This window comes from Callospermophilus lateralis, chromosome 5 (genome assembly GCF_048772815.1).
Source record: "Callospermophilus lateralis isolate mCalLat2 chromosome 5, mCalLat2.hap1, whole genome shotgun sequence".
In the NCBI taxonomy this organism is placed as follows: Eukaryota; Metazoa; Chordata; class Mammalia; order Rodentia; family Sciuridae; genus Callospermophilus; species Callospermophilus lateralis.
Genome location: NC_135309.1, coordinates 39206766 through 39221257, shown reverse-complemented (window position 1 = coordinate 39221257; position 14492 = coordinate 39206766). Strand labels below are relative to the sequence as shown.

Below are 14492 nucleotides of genomic sequence, written 5' to 3'. Positions count from 1 at the left end.
TTTTATTTAGGTTTTATTTTTGATTGCTTAAAAGAATATTTAGGTTCCACAAAAATTAAGGTTTGCTCAAATCTTTATTTGTTAAGTCTTTTTTTGGGTTTATTACTCTGGTTAAATTAATTACTATTTTTACAACAATAAGACATGTTTTGTTGATACAAATATTCTGAAGCTTTAGATATAAAACTATAAATCATGAGCATTGTCTTAACATATTATAAAAGTAAAAGCATTATTTTGCTGCATTGCTAAACTCTCTGTGTAGTATTAGTATCTTATATATTGTTTCTAGTTATTTTAAATAACATGAGCCATGTCTCTGCAGTTAATAAAGTGGTAACTTTGCCTTGTTCATCTTACATTACAAGATGAATTTCATTAAAGATATCAATATAAGATAGGAAAGGCTGATTTTTTAAAAAGTTTTCTCAATTATACTCTTTATGACAGTTTTCAAAGCATATTTAAGATATGATAATGTGTGTATGTATGCGTGGATGCATGTGTTTTTTATTAATTAATTCTTATAGTCTGTATTCAAAAATTTTGCAGTTCTGAGAAATGTATCTAAAAAATTCTACAGATGTTGTAAAATGTGATGATGAGCTTTGTACCCAAATGGTAAGTAACCTTTGTTTGTATAAGATAGTCTTTAGCTAACAGGCACTGTTTATTGCAAAAATCTAAAAGAAGTTTTTTTGTAGACATATTTTTTGATTAGATAAAAATGATAGAACTAAAGGAATTACGTTGATTAATTCGAAAGTACTATACAAACTGGAATTGCTTTGCCTGTATTGGTGTCAAGATTCTTAACAGTGGACTTATACTAAGTTTAGCCTAAGAACTGCTGTTTCTAAACCTCTTGTTCAAATATGGATAAGGAGGGTGGTCTTTTGATGTTGGATTCACAGAGCCTTACTCTCCCTCTAACTGGAGACCAATCAGATCAATGAGTGGGACAAAGCTCCCGATTCATGGAATCCTGTTTGATAAATAATCATCAATATCTTCAGAGGAAATCATTCAGAGATGGAGGAAGTTAAATAGTCACTTGTCAAATCTCATCAAAATCCACAGTCAGGCTAAAGAGGAGCTTTTTTCCTTGAATTAACACTGAATTCTTTCCCATCTGCACAGCTGTTCAATATTTCAGATTTTGTCTCCTTCAGGAAAAGGAATCTGGCTCCTCATGCTTCAGAGTTCCTTGATGGTATCTACACACTGATCCAATAATAAACTGTCAGCCAGATGACACAACACCACAATACCCACAAGACTGAGGCCTAAATAAGATGAGGAAGTTGTACCAGGGACCCATTAAATTTAAAAGCCCCAAGTTGTACCCAATCCCCAGTTTCCTGATAAAAGCTATTTTTCACTCTCTGAATTTCCTCATGCTGAGAATGGACACCAAGAATATACCCACAGGCCCAGCAAACAGGAACTGTGACATGTTCCTTGGCTAGCACAGCCTTGCTAAATCTGCTAATCTAGAATCCATGGAGAGACAGACAAGCTGCTTTCCCCAGTTCTGGCCAAACCGCCATAAATCCATGTTTTATTTTTGCATTTTGTGTTTGTTTGTTTATTTTGCACTGGGGCTTGAACCCAGGGGTTCAAATCCAAGTGAAGAATCACTGAGTTCCATCACTGAGCCACACTTTTTATATTTTATTTTGAATATAAAATAAGCTGCTGAAGGTCTTACTAAGTTGCTGAGGCTGGCCTCAAACTTGTGATTCTCCTACCTCAGTCTCCCAAATTACAGGTGTGCACCTTTATGCCCAGATCATTTTTCCTTTTTATGTTTGCTTATTCCTTACATGGGGTGGAGGGCTGGCAGCCAAGTTTAGCCAGCTGATATCTAGGTAGATTCCCTGGCTTGGCTACCAATAACAAATTCTTCATGGTGTGATTGTTATGGATTGTACTTCCAAAAATCTAGTTGATTTAGCCTGACATAACTAGGCTATATGGTGGTGGTGGTGGTGGTGGTGGTGGTGGTGTGTGTGTGTGTGTGTGTGTGTGAGTGTGTGTATGAGAGGGAAGGGGGAGAGAGAGAGAGAGAGAGAGAGAGAGAGAGAGAGAGAGAGAGAGAGAGAGAGAGAAATAGAGAGAGTATGTGTGTGTTTGTGTACATAAACCCTCTTTCTTTACAAAAAAAAATTCAAAACCACTGTAAATGGGATTCTACTTTGTCTATTCATACCTGGGTTTAGTTTCTTGGGCTGGCCATGGATAGCTGTATTATAACCATGAAAAAACTTAATTGAAACCTCTATGCCGTAGTATCTTCTGTAGAATAGCAATGGCAGTGGTAATTACCACATGAGTTATTGTGAGGATAAATCCTTAGAAGAGTGCCTGTGTAGGTTCTGCTTGACATGAATCCAGGCAAAACTTGAGAAATAACCATCATGATCCTCCTGGGTAACCCTGGTTGTGTTTTACTCTAGCTGTGTTTTCCTGCATAGTTTCTCAGCAAACCATAAGTAAATAAAACCATAAGTAAATAAAACCATCAGAGACATTTGTAGGACTTTACAACTGGATCCTGGTTCCAGGGCTGCCCCTGTCTCTTCAATATTATCTTATGATAAAGCAGATACACTTCAGTCAGGATGAAATCAGTTTTGTTCTAGCCCATAAATATGCTCCTCTTTCTGGCCCAAATGGTGGAATATCCAACTGGTATTGCTGCCACTCTGAATCACACTTCTGTCAGTCTGTCACTGAGCATTTTGTATTTCTTAAGTCTCATAGCACCTGGGGGAAATCTTTATAATCTTAGTTGTTCTGGAACGGTGCCTGATACAGAAGAAACACTACAAGGTTTAGTTATCATTTTTCTTTAATGCATGAGGTTTTCAAAGAGGACATTTCCCATCCTCTTGGAAGTAATTTATTTCCTCCCTTTACCTTTTCTCTTATAATTGTACATAGTATTTTATGGCAGAAGTATGAAAATGTGATAAATTAAATATAGTGTAGAAAAGAAAAAAGAGCAATAAACTTGTCATTAAGGAAAAAAAACAATTTTGTTGGATCAACGATATATATAAATGAGAATGTGAGATTCCAGAGAAGGAAAAGATTTTAGGTGTGTTGAGAACATGATGGCTTCAATTAGGTCATGGAAGATTGCATGGCTGGTGAAGGACTGTCAGAATGGGGGCTGAAGTAGGAAACTGGGAGGAATCCCAGGCTGCAGAGACACATGAGCCAAGCAAGAACATGTGGTCGGAGGACAATGAATTGACTACTTTGGTTTGGGCAGAGAATGGGAAAGAGAACTGAGGGCTCCAAGGCAGATCTTGAGCCAGTAAATTGATTATAATTGCCCCATTGGGTCCCAAAGATCTCCATGGTTGCACTTGGTAAACAACTCTCTCCCTCCACTGCTCTAAAGAAGGCCTTGGCAATGCCCAAGGGCAGAAGTGGTGTCTTCAGCCTTAGAGTAAAGTGGTCATCTGACAATACACCAGCTCCTTGCTGGTCAGATGGCTAGCTTGAGCTGGGGTGGCTTACTGGTGGGGATGCACCCACCTCCTAGGTTTTGAGCCTTAGCAAACCCTCTGCTAAAGAGGAACAAGCTGTAATCATGACTTCTCCAGGACAGAACATTTGATCCAAGGTCTCACTCTACAAAGAAATCAGCAACAAAGAAGAATATGTCTAACTGAGACATCTCCAGATGCTAACAGTCTCAATAGGCTCACATCACCTTTGAAATCAATAGAAAGAATTGCGGGTGGTAAATTCAGTAGTTTTCTTCCCTGGAGGTCTGGGTGAGTATTGACAGGGTGGGCTACTCTGATTTAACAGGAAATAAAAACACAAAATAAGAAATATTCCACTAGGCAATTAGCCCTGGATTTCACTCTGTTTGCTACCTAGTTTTAGGACAAAGAAATGTTAAAATCAGGCAAAAATACTTATTATCTCTGATAAAGACTTTTGTTTTCTATGATGCATCCATCTATCCACACACCCAACTACAAGCACATTGTCAAGAATAAAGACGCTGACTTGCCTCTCATTCTTTGCAACTGCATAAATTATAGGGGAACAAGACTTTATGTAGAGTATGAGAGTTGACTTAAAGTAATTTTGAATATTATGTGAAAGGGATAGGGTTCAGACCACAGAATGATTGAGTCTGTGTAGGAGATGGTTTTGGAGACTGGTGGAAGAATGCTTTGGTGTCTAGTAAGGTTTTATAGCTGGTCTAGTCTCCCAATAACTACACATGCAGACATAATATGAGGAATAAAGTTAGATTCAAATTGAAGATCACATGGTTTAACTATTTAGGTGATGGGGAAGAAAATTGTATAATTTCCTTTTTTGCTTAGACAGACGTTCAACTTTCTGGCTTTAATGAGGTTCCATTATAGTCTGACAATAACATTAAATTAGAAGATAAGCTTAAGGATGTGATACTAACACTATTGATAAAAAATGAAGACGTTTATTATTATAGACAACATGCAGAGACACATGTATGTGCACACATACAGAGACACCAACACACAGAGATGAACATAGGTGGTCACTGACCTTTGTAGTACAAAAACCAAAGATACAAATGTCAAAGTGTTTTCTGCATGTCAAGGAGATTAGGAATAGGGATTAAGTTTTAGAAAGATAATTTAAGGTTAGAAAAATGTAGATCAGGGCTGGATAGGATGCTCCAAACCATCTGTCCAAACTACATCTTTAAAATAATTCAGGAACATTTTTACAATATCCTGAAAGATCAGCCTTCAGCTTCTGAACTAGCAGGAAACTTTCAAGTTACAGGAATATCACTTACTTTCAGGAAGACTGTTTTTCACATGGCTCTCTTTTTAAACATTTTCTTTATACTGAGCCACAATCTGCCCTGTTGTGAATTTTACCTGAGTGATGGCCTTTTGAGAAGAACAAAGCAAGTTTACAGCTTTTCCCATAAGACAGGAGTTTAAACACAGATACAAGTGTCATGCTTGAATTTAAATATTCCCTCTTCTAGTCTAAAAACTCAAGAAACACCCCCTGTTTCTCATGCAGGAGGTTGATAGGTGTCCTTTTGGTTCAATTGTCCAATTGGTTCAATTGTCCTTTGGTTCTCTTTTGTCTACCCTCAAGAACTTGCATGGTACTCCTAATGCTAACTGATCAGTGCAGAGTCTTAGGTACTACACTTTTATTTCAATACGAAGTTGTAGAAGGATAAATCATGAACACAATGATGTCTGGGATGCAAATGTGAATCATTAGGAAACAATTGTATCAGCCTAACATTATTTCTGTTCTTTACTGGGATGAAAGATTTGGGCAAGGTGAAAGGAAGTGGATATTTTCAAGCTGTCATCTTCAGTTGAGGAATGTGGAAGCCAGTAAAACTTGCCTGTTGTAATTAGTTTTTTCCTCAACATTTGGAGGATTGTCAGTTGGGAGGTTTATTTGGGTGTTCTGCAAATAAGTTGGCAAAGGTGAAGTCATTCCTGAGTTATGAGATATAGGACTAGGAATAATGTATGGAATCTACAGAGGTCCATCATCAGATTCTGTGTGTGATGGAGCTGCCAACTCTTCATGAAAGACAAAACATACTCCTGGTTTCCAGGGAGATTCTCTTTTTATGATATCCAGGTATGGGCATAAGATAAACCTGAACAACCAAGACCATGAGAAATGCTCTATGAGGTATGGAGAAAGTATCACACTGCAGCAACTGATACTTGGACAGACATGTGGCCAATACAAGGAGAGCAAGGTGAGTCATGCTGAACACAGAGTCACTAGCATCCGTCTCAGAAGTTTAATAGAACACTTCATGTGGATATGTATACCGATACTGTAGTTCTGCACCTCAGTCCATTCTCAGAAGGACCCTAGATACTAGAAAGTAGTACACAGCCTCCAAAGCAGAAGATAGTCAACATGATTGAGCAAGGATAGTGACTTTGAGCTACATAGGATTGGGAATCTTCTTTCACACATGACTCCAAAGAAATATGGACATCTCCACAAACAGTTTATAAATAAAACTGAAATTGCTGTAAGTCTTCATGCCTTTCTAAGGAACTGTGAAAGAACTGTGCACATGGGTTCCTACAGGTTCAGGGACATATTGAGCATTTTCATGTGCTAGTCATTTCTCTCAGTACTAAAACTACAAACCTGAACAAGATAGGTCAATTTATGAATCTGATGTTTTACCAAGAAAATAGTTGATATGATAGATTAAGGAATCAAGCACAGATATTCCCATAAAGATTAAAACAGGAACCAAGGGATGGAAAGAAATAAAGAAGGAAAAAAATATGGGTTAAGAAATGAGGCAAGAGCTTCATTAAACTAGTTCTCATTTTGAGATTCTTTATAGGGGAGAGATTACCATATGGTACAAAGATCTGTGCAGAAACGATCTTTAGATTCTAAACTAGAGTGGTGAAGGTTATATATCATAATTTTCATCTAGTCTGAGCTTTCCTTTGGTAAATTTCAAAAGTGCTGCTGCCTTACACTGAAGTTTTGGCCAGTATCACCCACTCTTTATTTAAATAACTATCAAGATTTCAATTGTGGTTTCCTCCATTCTATCTGTTCAACTGAGGTTTCAAAGCTTTCAAAGCTGGGTTCAATTTTACCTATTCAGTTTTAATTTATATGCTATGGTGTCCACTTATTGCTTTATGACTCTTTGCTTCATGATGTTGAAATCCTTTTGGATTACATTTGCAACATTTTTCATGTAACCATCTTCTATGTCTACCTAAGCACACCTATATGTTAGTACAAATATCATTGATAAACATATGAAGCAGGAATAGTTAAAACCCTTTTGCCAGAAAATGAGAAAAAGTGCAGATTCTTTTCTGATGAACAGAAAATAAATATTTCTGGGACATTTATGTGCACCAAGAGCAGTACCGGGATGTAGAACTTATTCACCAGTTCATTCAAAGATCTTTGCTAAGACCCTTTTCTTCTCCAGGCATTTCATGGGGAAAGAGGGATAAAATGATAAAAGAACTAAGCAGGCCCAGTTGGATGGTATGTAAAGATTACTAGTGTAGACAGACAAGTGTTAAAAGCATATGTTACATAAATTGGCACTTCAGAATGTTTGAGATCCTTTAGTCCAAATCAAAATCTTGTGAAATAAGGATTTGTTTATGCTTTGCTTTGCTTTTTTACAGTTAAATGATTGGAGACTCACAGAACTAAAATTTCAGAACAGGTGATATGGGAAGTAATAAAGTAGATATGTAGGGATCTGACTGCAAACTTCATTAGTTAATTTACTAAAGTGTTCATCCAAAACCCATCATAGGTATGTTGGTCATATTACATGTGTATTAAAACTTTCTCTTTATAATTTATATTTTCCCCATCTTTTGTATAAGGGCATGAACCATGGCACCTAAATACTTTACTGGAATAAGTCATCCAGCACCAAAGCACTGTTAATGATCTTTCAGTACAGCAGGCTTAATGAAAAGAAGAATGTGTTAATTTGGCCCAAACTGCTCATGTTGAGCATAGGCTAAGTTTCTATTGCTTAGGATTTTTTTATTTTTCATTTTTTTGGTTTCTGGTAAATATTCTTATATGGTATTTATATTTTAACCATAAGAAATATCAATGTTTCAAGTAAAAAGCAACTTTATGCATATTTCACTGCCATAGTTTATTAAACTGTGTAGACCATTAATCCTCTGGGTTCCTAGAGGAAATAGATTTCCATCAGATGTAATGGGAGAGTCAAATGTTTCACTCAGAAAAAGTTCCTTAACATGTAGTGCATATCATGAACAAAAGTAAAGTGAATTTACCCCTAAGAGAGGACAGTAGTATTTTTAAACTGACTGTGTTGTGCACAGGGCTTGGAGTAGGATACAAACGTGTAAAAGACGTCAAGTGGGTGTGACAAGTGCTTTTTTTCTGCAAAGAAGATTGGACTAGAGAGGAGAGAAGAACTCTTCCAGGGTAGTGGAAGGATGGATTTATCACTTAGATGAACAGGTGGGGATACTCGAAAGGTGATGACTCATCATAAGGAATGTATCTGTTATGAATTATTTTTGCCCTAAAGGGATGCATCTCTACTCTTCCTGGTCCTAAGTGACAGATGGCCATTGATCATGAGCAAGGATTTCAGGATTGGTGTATTGAAGTTATTCTCTGAACAGAAGAAAGCGGAGGAACACCAGAAGTCAATTTTCATTTTTTGTGGTGCTAGGGATTGAACAGAGGGCCTTGTGCACGTGAGGGAAGTGTTCTACCAACTGAGCTACATCCCCAGTAACAGAAGCCCAACTTTTGATCTCAGCCTCATAAGTCCTGAACATGAGCACACTGAAAAACCCTACCTACTACACCAAGAAAATGACAAAGAGAATAACATAGAATACTGATGTTAGGTTTTTATACTTTAGATTTTTTTATACTTTTGTGGTACTGGGGATCTAATCAATGGTCTGTGCATTCCAGGGAAGTACTTTACTACTGAGCAACACTCCCAGTGACAAATTAGATTTTTTCAAAAGCAATTTTTACATGAATGCATTGGATTCTTGTCTCAGTAGAGGGAGACAATACATCGTCTGTATGTTCATACAAGGAAGCATCATGTCAAAATGATTGAATAGATTGCCTCAAATCATGGAATAAACAGGCAGTAGGAATAGGGCTCACACAAGGGCCCATAATTCCTAATCTCCACACTACAGAAGAGAAGAGTAGGAATAGAAGACTGAATGGAACTGAACTAAATAGCAAAGTGTAAATTAAATGTATGCTTTAGGAATACATAGGGAATACATGTAGGAATACACAAGCAACAGTGAAAATAATATTTTAATTCCATTTCTTCAGAAGAGGCATCAATCTTTTTCTGTTGTTTGGGCAAGGAAATGACTATGAGAAGTAAGAATACCAGTATCGAAGATGGCTTCATTTTGGTAGGCTTCTCAGACTGGCCTCAACTGGAACTCACCCTTTTTGCTTTTATTTCAATTTTCTACTCTCTGACCCTCTTTGGAAACAGCAGCATCATTGCTCTCTCAAGACTGGACCCTCGACTGCACACACCCATGTACTTCTTCCTCTGCCACCTCTCCTTCCTGGACCTCTGCTATACCACAAGCACTGTGCCCCAGCTGCTGATCAATCTCTCCAGACTTGATAGGACCATCAGCTATGGAGGGTGTGTGGCCCAGCTCCTCATATCTCTTGCCTTGGGCTCCACTGAGGCCGTGCTCCTGGTGGTGATGGCCTTTGACCGCTATGCTGCTGTGTGTCGTCCACTCCACTACACAACCATCATGCACCCTCATTTCTGCCAGGCACTGGCTATTGCCTCCTGGGTGGGAGGCCTCGTGAACTCTCTGATTCAGACAGGCCTCATGATGGCCATGCCTCTCTGTGGAAATCAGTTGAATCACTTCTTTTGTGAGATGCCTGTACTACTGAAGTTGGCTTGTGAGGATACAGGAGGAACAGAGGCCAAGATGTTTGTGGCCCAAGTCATAATCGTTGTTGTTCCTGCAGCACTGATTCTAGTCTCCTATGCACACATTGCTAAGGCAGTGCTGAGGATCAAGTCAATGGCTGGGTGTGGAAAGGCTTTGGGGACATGTGGTTCCCACCTCTTGGTGGTTTGCCTTTTTTATGGCTCAGCCATCTATGCATACCTCCAACCTACAAGCAGTTACTCTGAGAGTGAGGGAAAATTTGTTGCCCTTTTTTATACTATCATTACTCCTATGCTCAATCCTCTGATCTATACCTTAAGGAACAAGGATGTGAAGGGGGCTCTCTTGAAGGTCCTAGGAAAAAGCAGAGATTGAAGGTAGGAGGGGAAACAAATTACATTTTCCATGGTAACTTGCATTTCCTAAAAAACTAGTCTTTTCTTTGGAGGCAGTTGGCCACTAGGGAATAGCCCTCTTGAGTCCTCAGAATTTCACCATATTCCTTCTTGGGAAGTTGGAAGTGGGAATCTCTAATACAGTGTTTTTATGATTATTGTTCAGGAGGGAGTAAATCTTCTCTTGTATCATAATGTTCCAAAAGAATGAGCTTGAGAAGAGGGTACATTTTGCCATATGTGCCCAATAGGGAAAATCTCTGTACATGTCCTAGAGTCAGGGAAGACTAATTCAACCTGGTAACCCCTTTTCCAAAGAGACTGATTCCCATTGTTGTCAGTATCTCTAAGTGTGCCTAAATGGGAAAGACATATGTTAACTTCCAGTTTTTAAAAAATTCTGGCCCTGACCAACTTCCCATACAACTCATACCTATTTCTACTTACTCAAACAATATTTATTCCTCTAGTCTTCTAGTCATAACAGTTATTAGCTAATAAGCGGTCATGCTCAGACGCCCTATTCTGAGCAGATAGGGTTTCAAAGTGAATGTCATTTACCTACAGAAGGAAAAAGGCAAAATATGTAACATGACATTGAAAAAAAGAAAAGAATAAAAGTCTTATTACTTGCACCAAGTGTGTTAGTCATGAAATCTGTCTAGACCAGGGGCAAAAGGACAGTCCCTGTAGTAATAAATGAAGAGGTCAGGAATTAAAATGCTAATACCTCCATAGCATACCACAACCTCCAACCTGTTGCCAGGGTTACCTACCTCCAGGGAAATGTTCCTCCCTGCAAGGAGGTGTTAATGAATGGATCCTGGGCTGCTCCCTTCCTGCCTCTACCCCTGGGAGGCTACTCTTGGTCCACTTTTTGGTCATGTAGGCAAGATAAGAGGAGGAGGGAGCATGAGAAGAAAGGAAAATAGGGGGGGACGCCCCTACTCCCTTGTGAAAAACTAGGACCCTCTCCTGTGGCAGAGCCTCTTTCCGTGTGTGTGTGTGTGTGTGTGTGTGTGTGTGTGTGTGTGTTCTATCCTTTAAATAAACTCTTTGCTCTTGCCTCAACATTTCTGGACGGTTCAATCTTCAACACTGGAAGAAGTGGACTTGAACCCAATTCTCAACACCAGTATCAACATAAAGAAATAATGTACAAAAAAAAAAGAAAAAACAGAACAAAAGAGAGAAGTTCCTGTAGTAACAGTTGTCCACTTCATACTGTGAATGTAGCCCTGGCTGCTCTGCCACTGAGGCTTAGTTTAAATGGGTATGTTTTCTTTTCCTCTTCTCTCTCTCTCTCTATCCCTAACCTCAAGGGATACAGGATTACCTTTTTCCTATCCTAGACCTGAGTTATCTGTCTTTGAACACACACCACAGGAGCCAAGTAATTTAAATAATTTACTCAAATTCTGTCCTCAGTACTTCTTTCTCTCTCCACTCCCTCTCCCTGATCCCTTTCCTCTACTGTAATGGTCATCCTTCTTTTTTTTTTCTTTATTGGGGGCCAAGGATTGAATCCCAAGGATGCTTAGCCACTGAGCCAAAACCCCAGCCCCCTTTTACTTTTAATCCTTTTTATTTTGAGGCTATGTATCTATTAGCAATGCTTTCAACTGGATTTTTAATTTGTTTTATTGAGTCTTATATTTTCAGGATTTCTTTTTGGTTCTTCTTTCAGAATCTCGATCTCTTTATTGAAATGATATTTCACTTGTTGTGTTTTCTCTATCAGATAATTTTTTATATCTTCTTTTAGTTCATTGAACATTGAACTGTCAATTATCTTTATGTTTTATATAACATTTTCTCCACTGTGGCGTCAATGGGTTCAGCTATGACATTTGGGGCTATTTAGTGTGGTTCTATCCCTTGCTTTTTCATATTATTTTGTGTGTCCACCCACCCTCCTGGATGATTATCTCTTCAACTTTTATGGAAGGAATGACTTAGTAAGCTACTTTCTGTTACATTCCCCAGGTGGGGAAAATATCCTAATATTAATATTCCTAGTTAGCCTGTATCTGCTTTGATGCTCAGTATCAGTACCACTTTGAGAGAAGATACTAAACTCTATTAATTACAAAGCTATGTACTAATAATCAATTAGGACACACAACTTATTGAAAATGTCCTCCACAAGTCCTCTAATCCAAATATGAAATTGTAGAAAAGTTCTTAAAAATTGAGAAAATAGTTTTAAAGATAGTAAAATTACTATTACATTACATAGAACTTGCAAAGGGGAGAAGAGAAAAACATGAAAAGAAAAAAGAAAGAGAAAATATTTTTTAAAATATAAACTAAGATAAAAGGAAGAAAAATGGGGGTATTTGAAGGAGGAGCAGTTAATTCAAGAGGGAAAAAATGACTAATAGGAGCAAGTGTAAGCCTGACTAGGAAAAAAGATTCCAGTTAACGCTTTAAAACACTAGAAGAAATACAATCATTTGGGTCAAGGGCTATAATATTGTAGGTAGACCCAAGGTGGTTACAGTTAAGTTCTGTTACTGACAATTCCAGCAAGCAGTTTAGTATGTAGTCAAGATCACAAACACACTGATTCAGTATATGTACTGAAGGTCATAAACATCTGCCTGTGAACATGCAGGCCTCATGGTTGCAGAAGGGTTCAAGGTGTTTGGATAGCAGTATATCAAAGATATCCCAGAAGAAGGAAGCACACAGCAATTCAAAACTGTGAAGAATAAGAGACTAGGGGCACTTGTCCAAATGACAGTCAGCAGAGGGGAACAGAGCTCACTCTTCATAGTCACAGGCATATGTGCTACTATACCTTGTTCTTGTTTTTCTAATCTTTTTCCTTTCCTAAAACCTTGTCTAGTCATAATAGTGGGTGCATTTTGGTTGATGTTATTTGTTAATATCAAACCTAATTGATCTAGGATATCTCGTCCCCATAAATTTATGGGAAGATGATCCAATACATATGGCTGTATAGTTCCTTCACATCCTTCAGGATCCTTCTAATCTAATACCATTGCACTTCTATGGGGATTAGTTGCCACTCCTAGGCCTTGAAGCGTTTGACTGGCTTGTTGTAATGGCCAATGTTTTGGCCATTCTTGATGAGAGATGATGCTAAGGTCTGCACCTGTATCCAGTAGCCCATTAGATTCATGTCCTTTAATATTTAGTTTTAGCATGGGGCGAGAATCTAAATTTAAAGAAAGCATAGCCCAATCTACACCTGTGTAGCCTAATCCCTTGGACCTCTTTCTACAGTACGACTAGAAAATTTATCATGTAGGCTGGGTATTATTAGTAACTGTGCTATTCTATCTTCTGGTGAAATTATTGATACACCCTTTGGAGAACTGGCTATAATTTTTATTTCACCTTCATAATCGGAATCAATTACCCCAGGACTTATCATAAGTCCTTTTAGAGTAGAAGAGCTGCGTCCCAATAATAAGCCTACTATTCCTTTGGGAAGAGGTCCTTTTACCCCTGTGGGAATGATTTCAACTCCCATCTCTGGAGTTAGTACTGTTCTGTCAGAGGTGCAGATGTCCAATCCTGCGCTCCATCTGTTTTGTCTAATGAGGGATCTAATGGATAATGTGTCCTGGGCACTACCCTGATGGTGTTGCTGGGTTCCTCCAGGGCCCCGTATATTTGTGGTCATGGGCCCCGGAGTATTGGGCCCCACTGTCCGTTTTTCGGCAATGGAGCCTGATGCTTTTCTTCATGATATCATGGGTAAACACCTGGTCCTTGTTGATTTTTTGATAATGGAGTACCCTCTATGTTGGTTTGAGAATGGCATTCAATAGCCCAATGTCTCCCTGTATGGTATTGTGGGCAAATACCCGGTATTCTACCCCTTTGATACCTAGTTTTGTTAAACCCTCCTCCTATGGGGCAACTCCTTTTAAAATGTGCTGTTTGTTCACAATTGTAGCATATTTTTAGCCTGGCATCTAAAGCCTGTTGTACTGCAGCTGCCAAGACTTACCCTTGTTCATTAATGTCTCTATATAATTTAATATATGTGTTTAAATCTTCATGTTTCCATGGTCTAATGACCTCCCTGCACCATTTGTTTGCTTGCTCATAGGCTAGCTGTTTAATTAATGGCATTGCTTGCTCTGTATCTCCAAAAACTCTGGTAGCTGTATGAATAAGCCTATCTACAAATTCAGCGTAAGGTTCATTAGCCCCTTGTATTACCTTAGATAATTGACCTTGTAAACTTCCATGCCACTGTAAAGTTTTCCATGCCCTAATCGTAGCTGAAGTGATTTGTGAGTATATGGCAGGATCATATCCAACTTGTTGCAGCTGACCCTCATAAGGTCCCTCTCCTAGCAACATATCTAGATTTCTCTGAGGATAACCAGCTGCTGCATTTCGCCTAGCCTTCTCCTTGCAAAATTCCTCATTGGCAACCTTCCATAACAGGTATTGTCCTCCATTTAGCACAGCTTTACACATATTAGCCCAATCTGCTGGCGTCATGTTCAAGTTGTTAATGGATTTGACCAAGCTTACAGTGAAGGGTGCTTGAGGACCATAGGTTGTTACAGCCTCTTTTAGCTGCTTCACTGTTTTGAAATTTAAAGCATGGTGAATTCGCTGCCCTCCTGCCTCAAATACA

General features: G+C 38.6%; 1 protein-coding gene across 1 annotated transcript; it reads left to right on the top strand.

Moving 5' to 3' along the window:
- Positions 1-8915: 8915 nt before the first annotated feature.
- Positions 8916-9845, top strand: LOC143399090 (olfactory receptor 2Y1B-like). Its single transcript, XM_076855812.2, has one exon. It carries the CDS (start codon positions 8916-8918, stop codon positions 9843-9845), a length of 930 nt encoding a protein of 309 aa, XP_076711927.2.
- The last annotated feature ends 4647 nt before the right edge of the window (positions 9846-14492 follow it).

What these genes read in the sequence shown, in the direction of transcription:
- LOC143399090 (XM_076855812.2), top strand. Translation starts at nt 8,916, where the DNA reads ATGAGAAGTAAGAATACCAGTATCGAAGATGGCTTCATTTTGGTAGGC.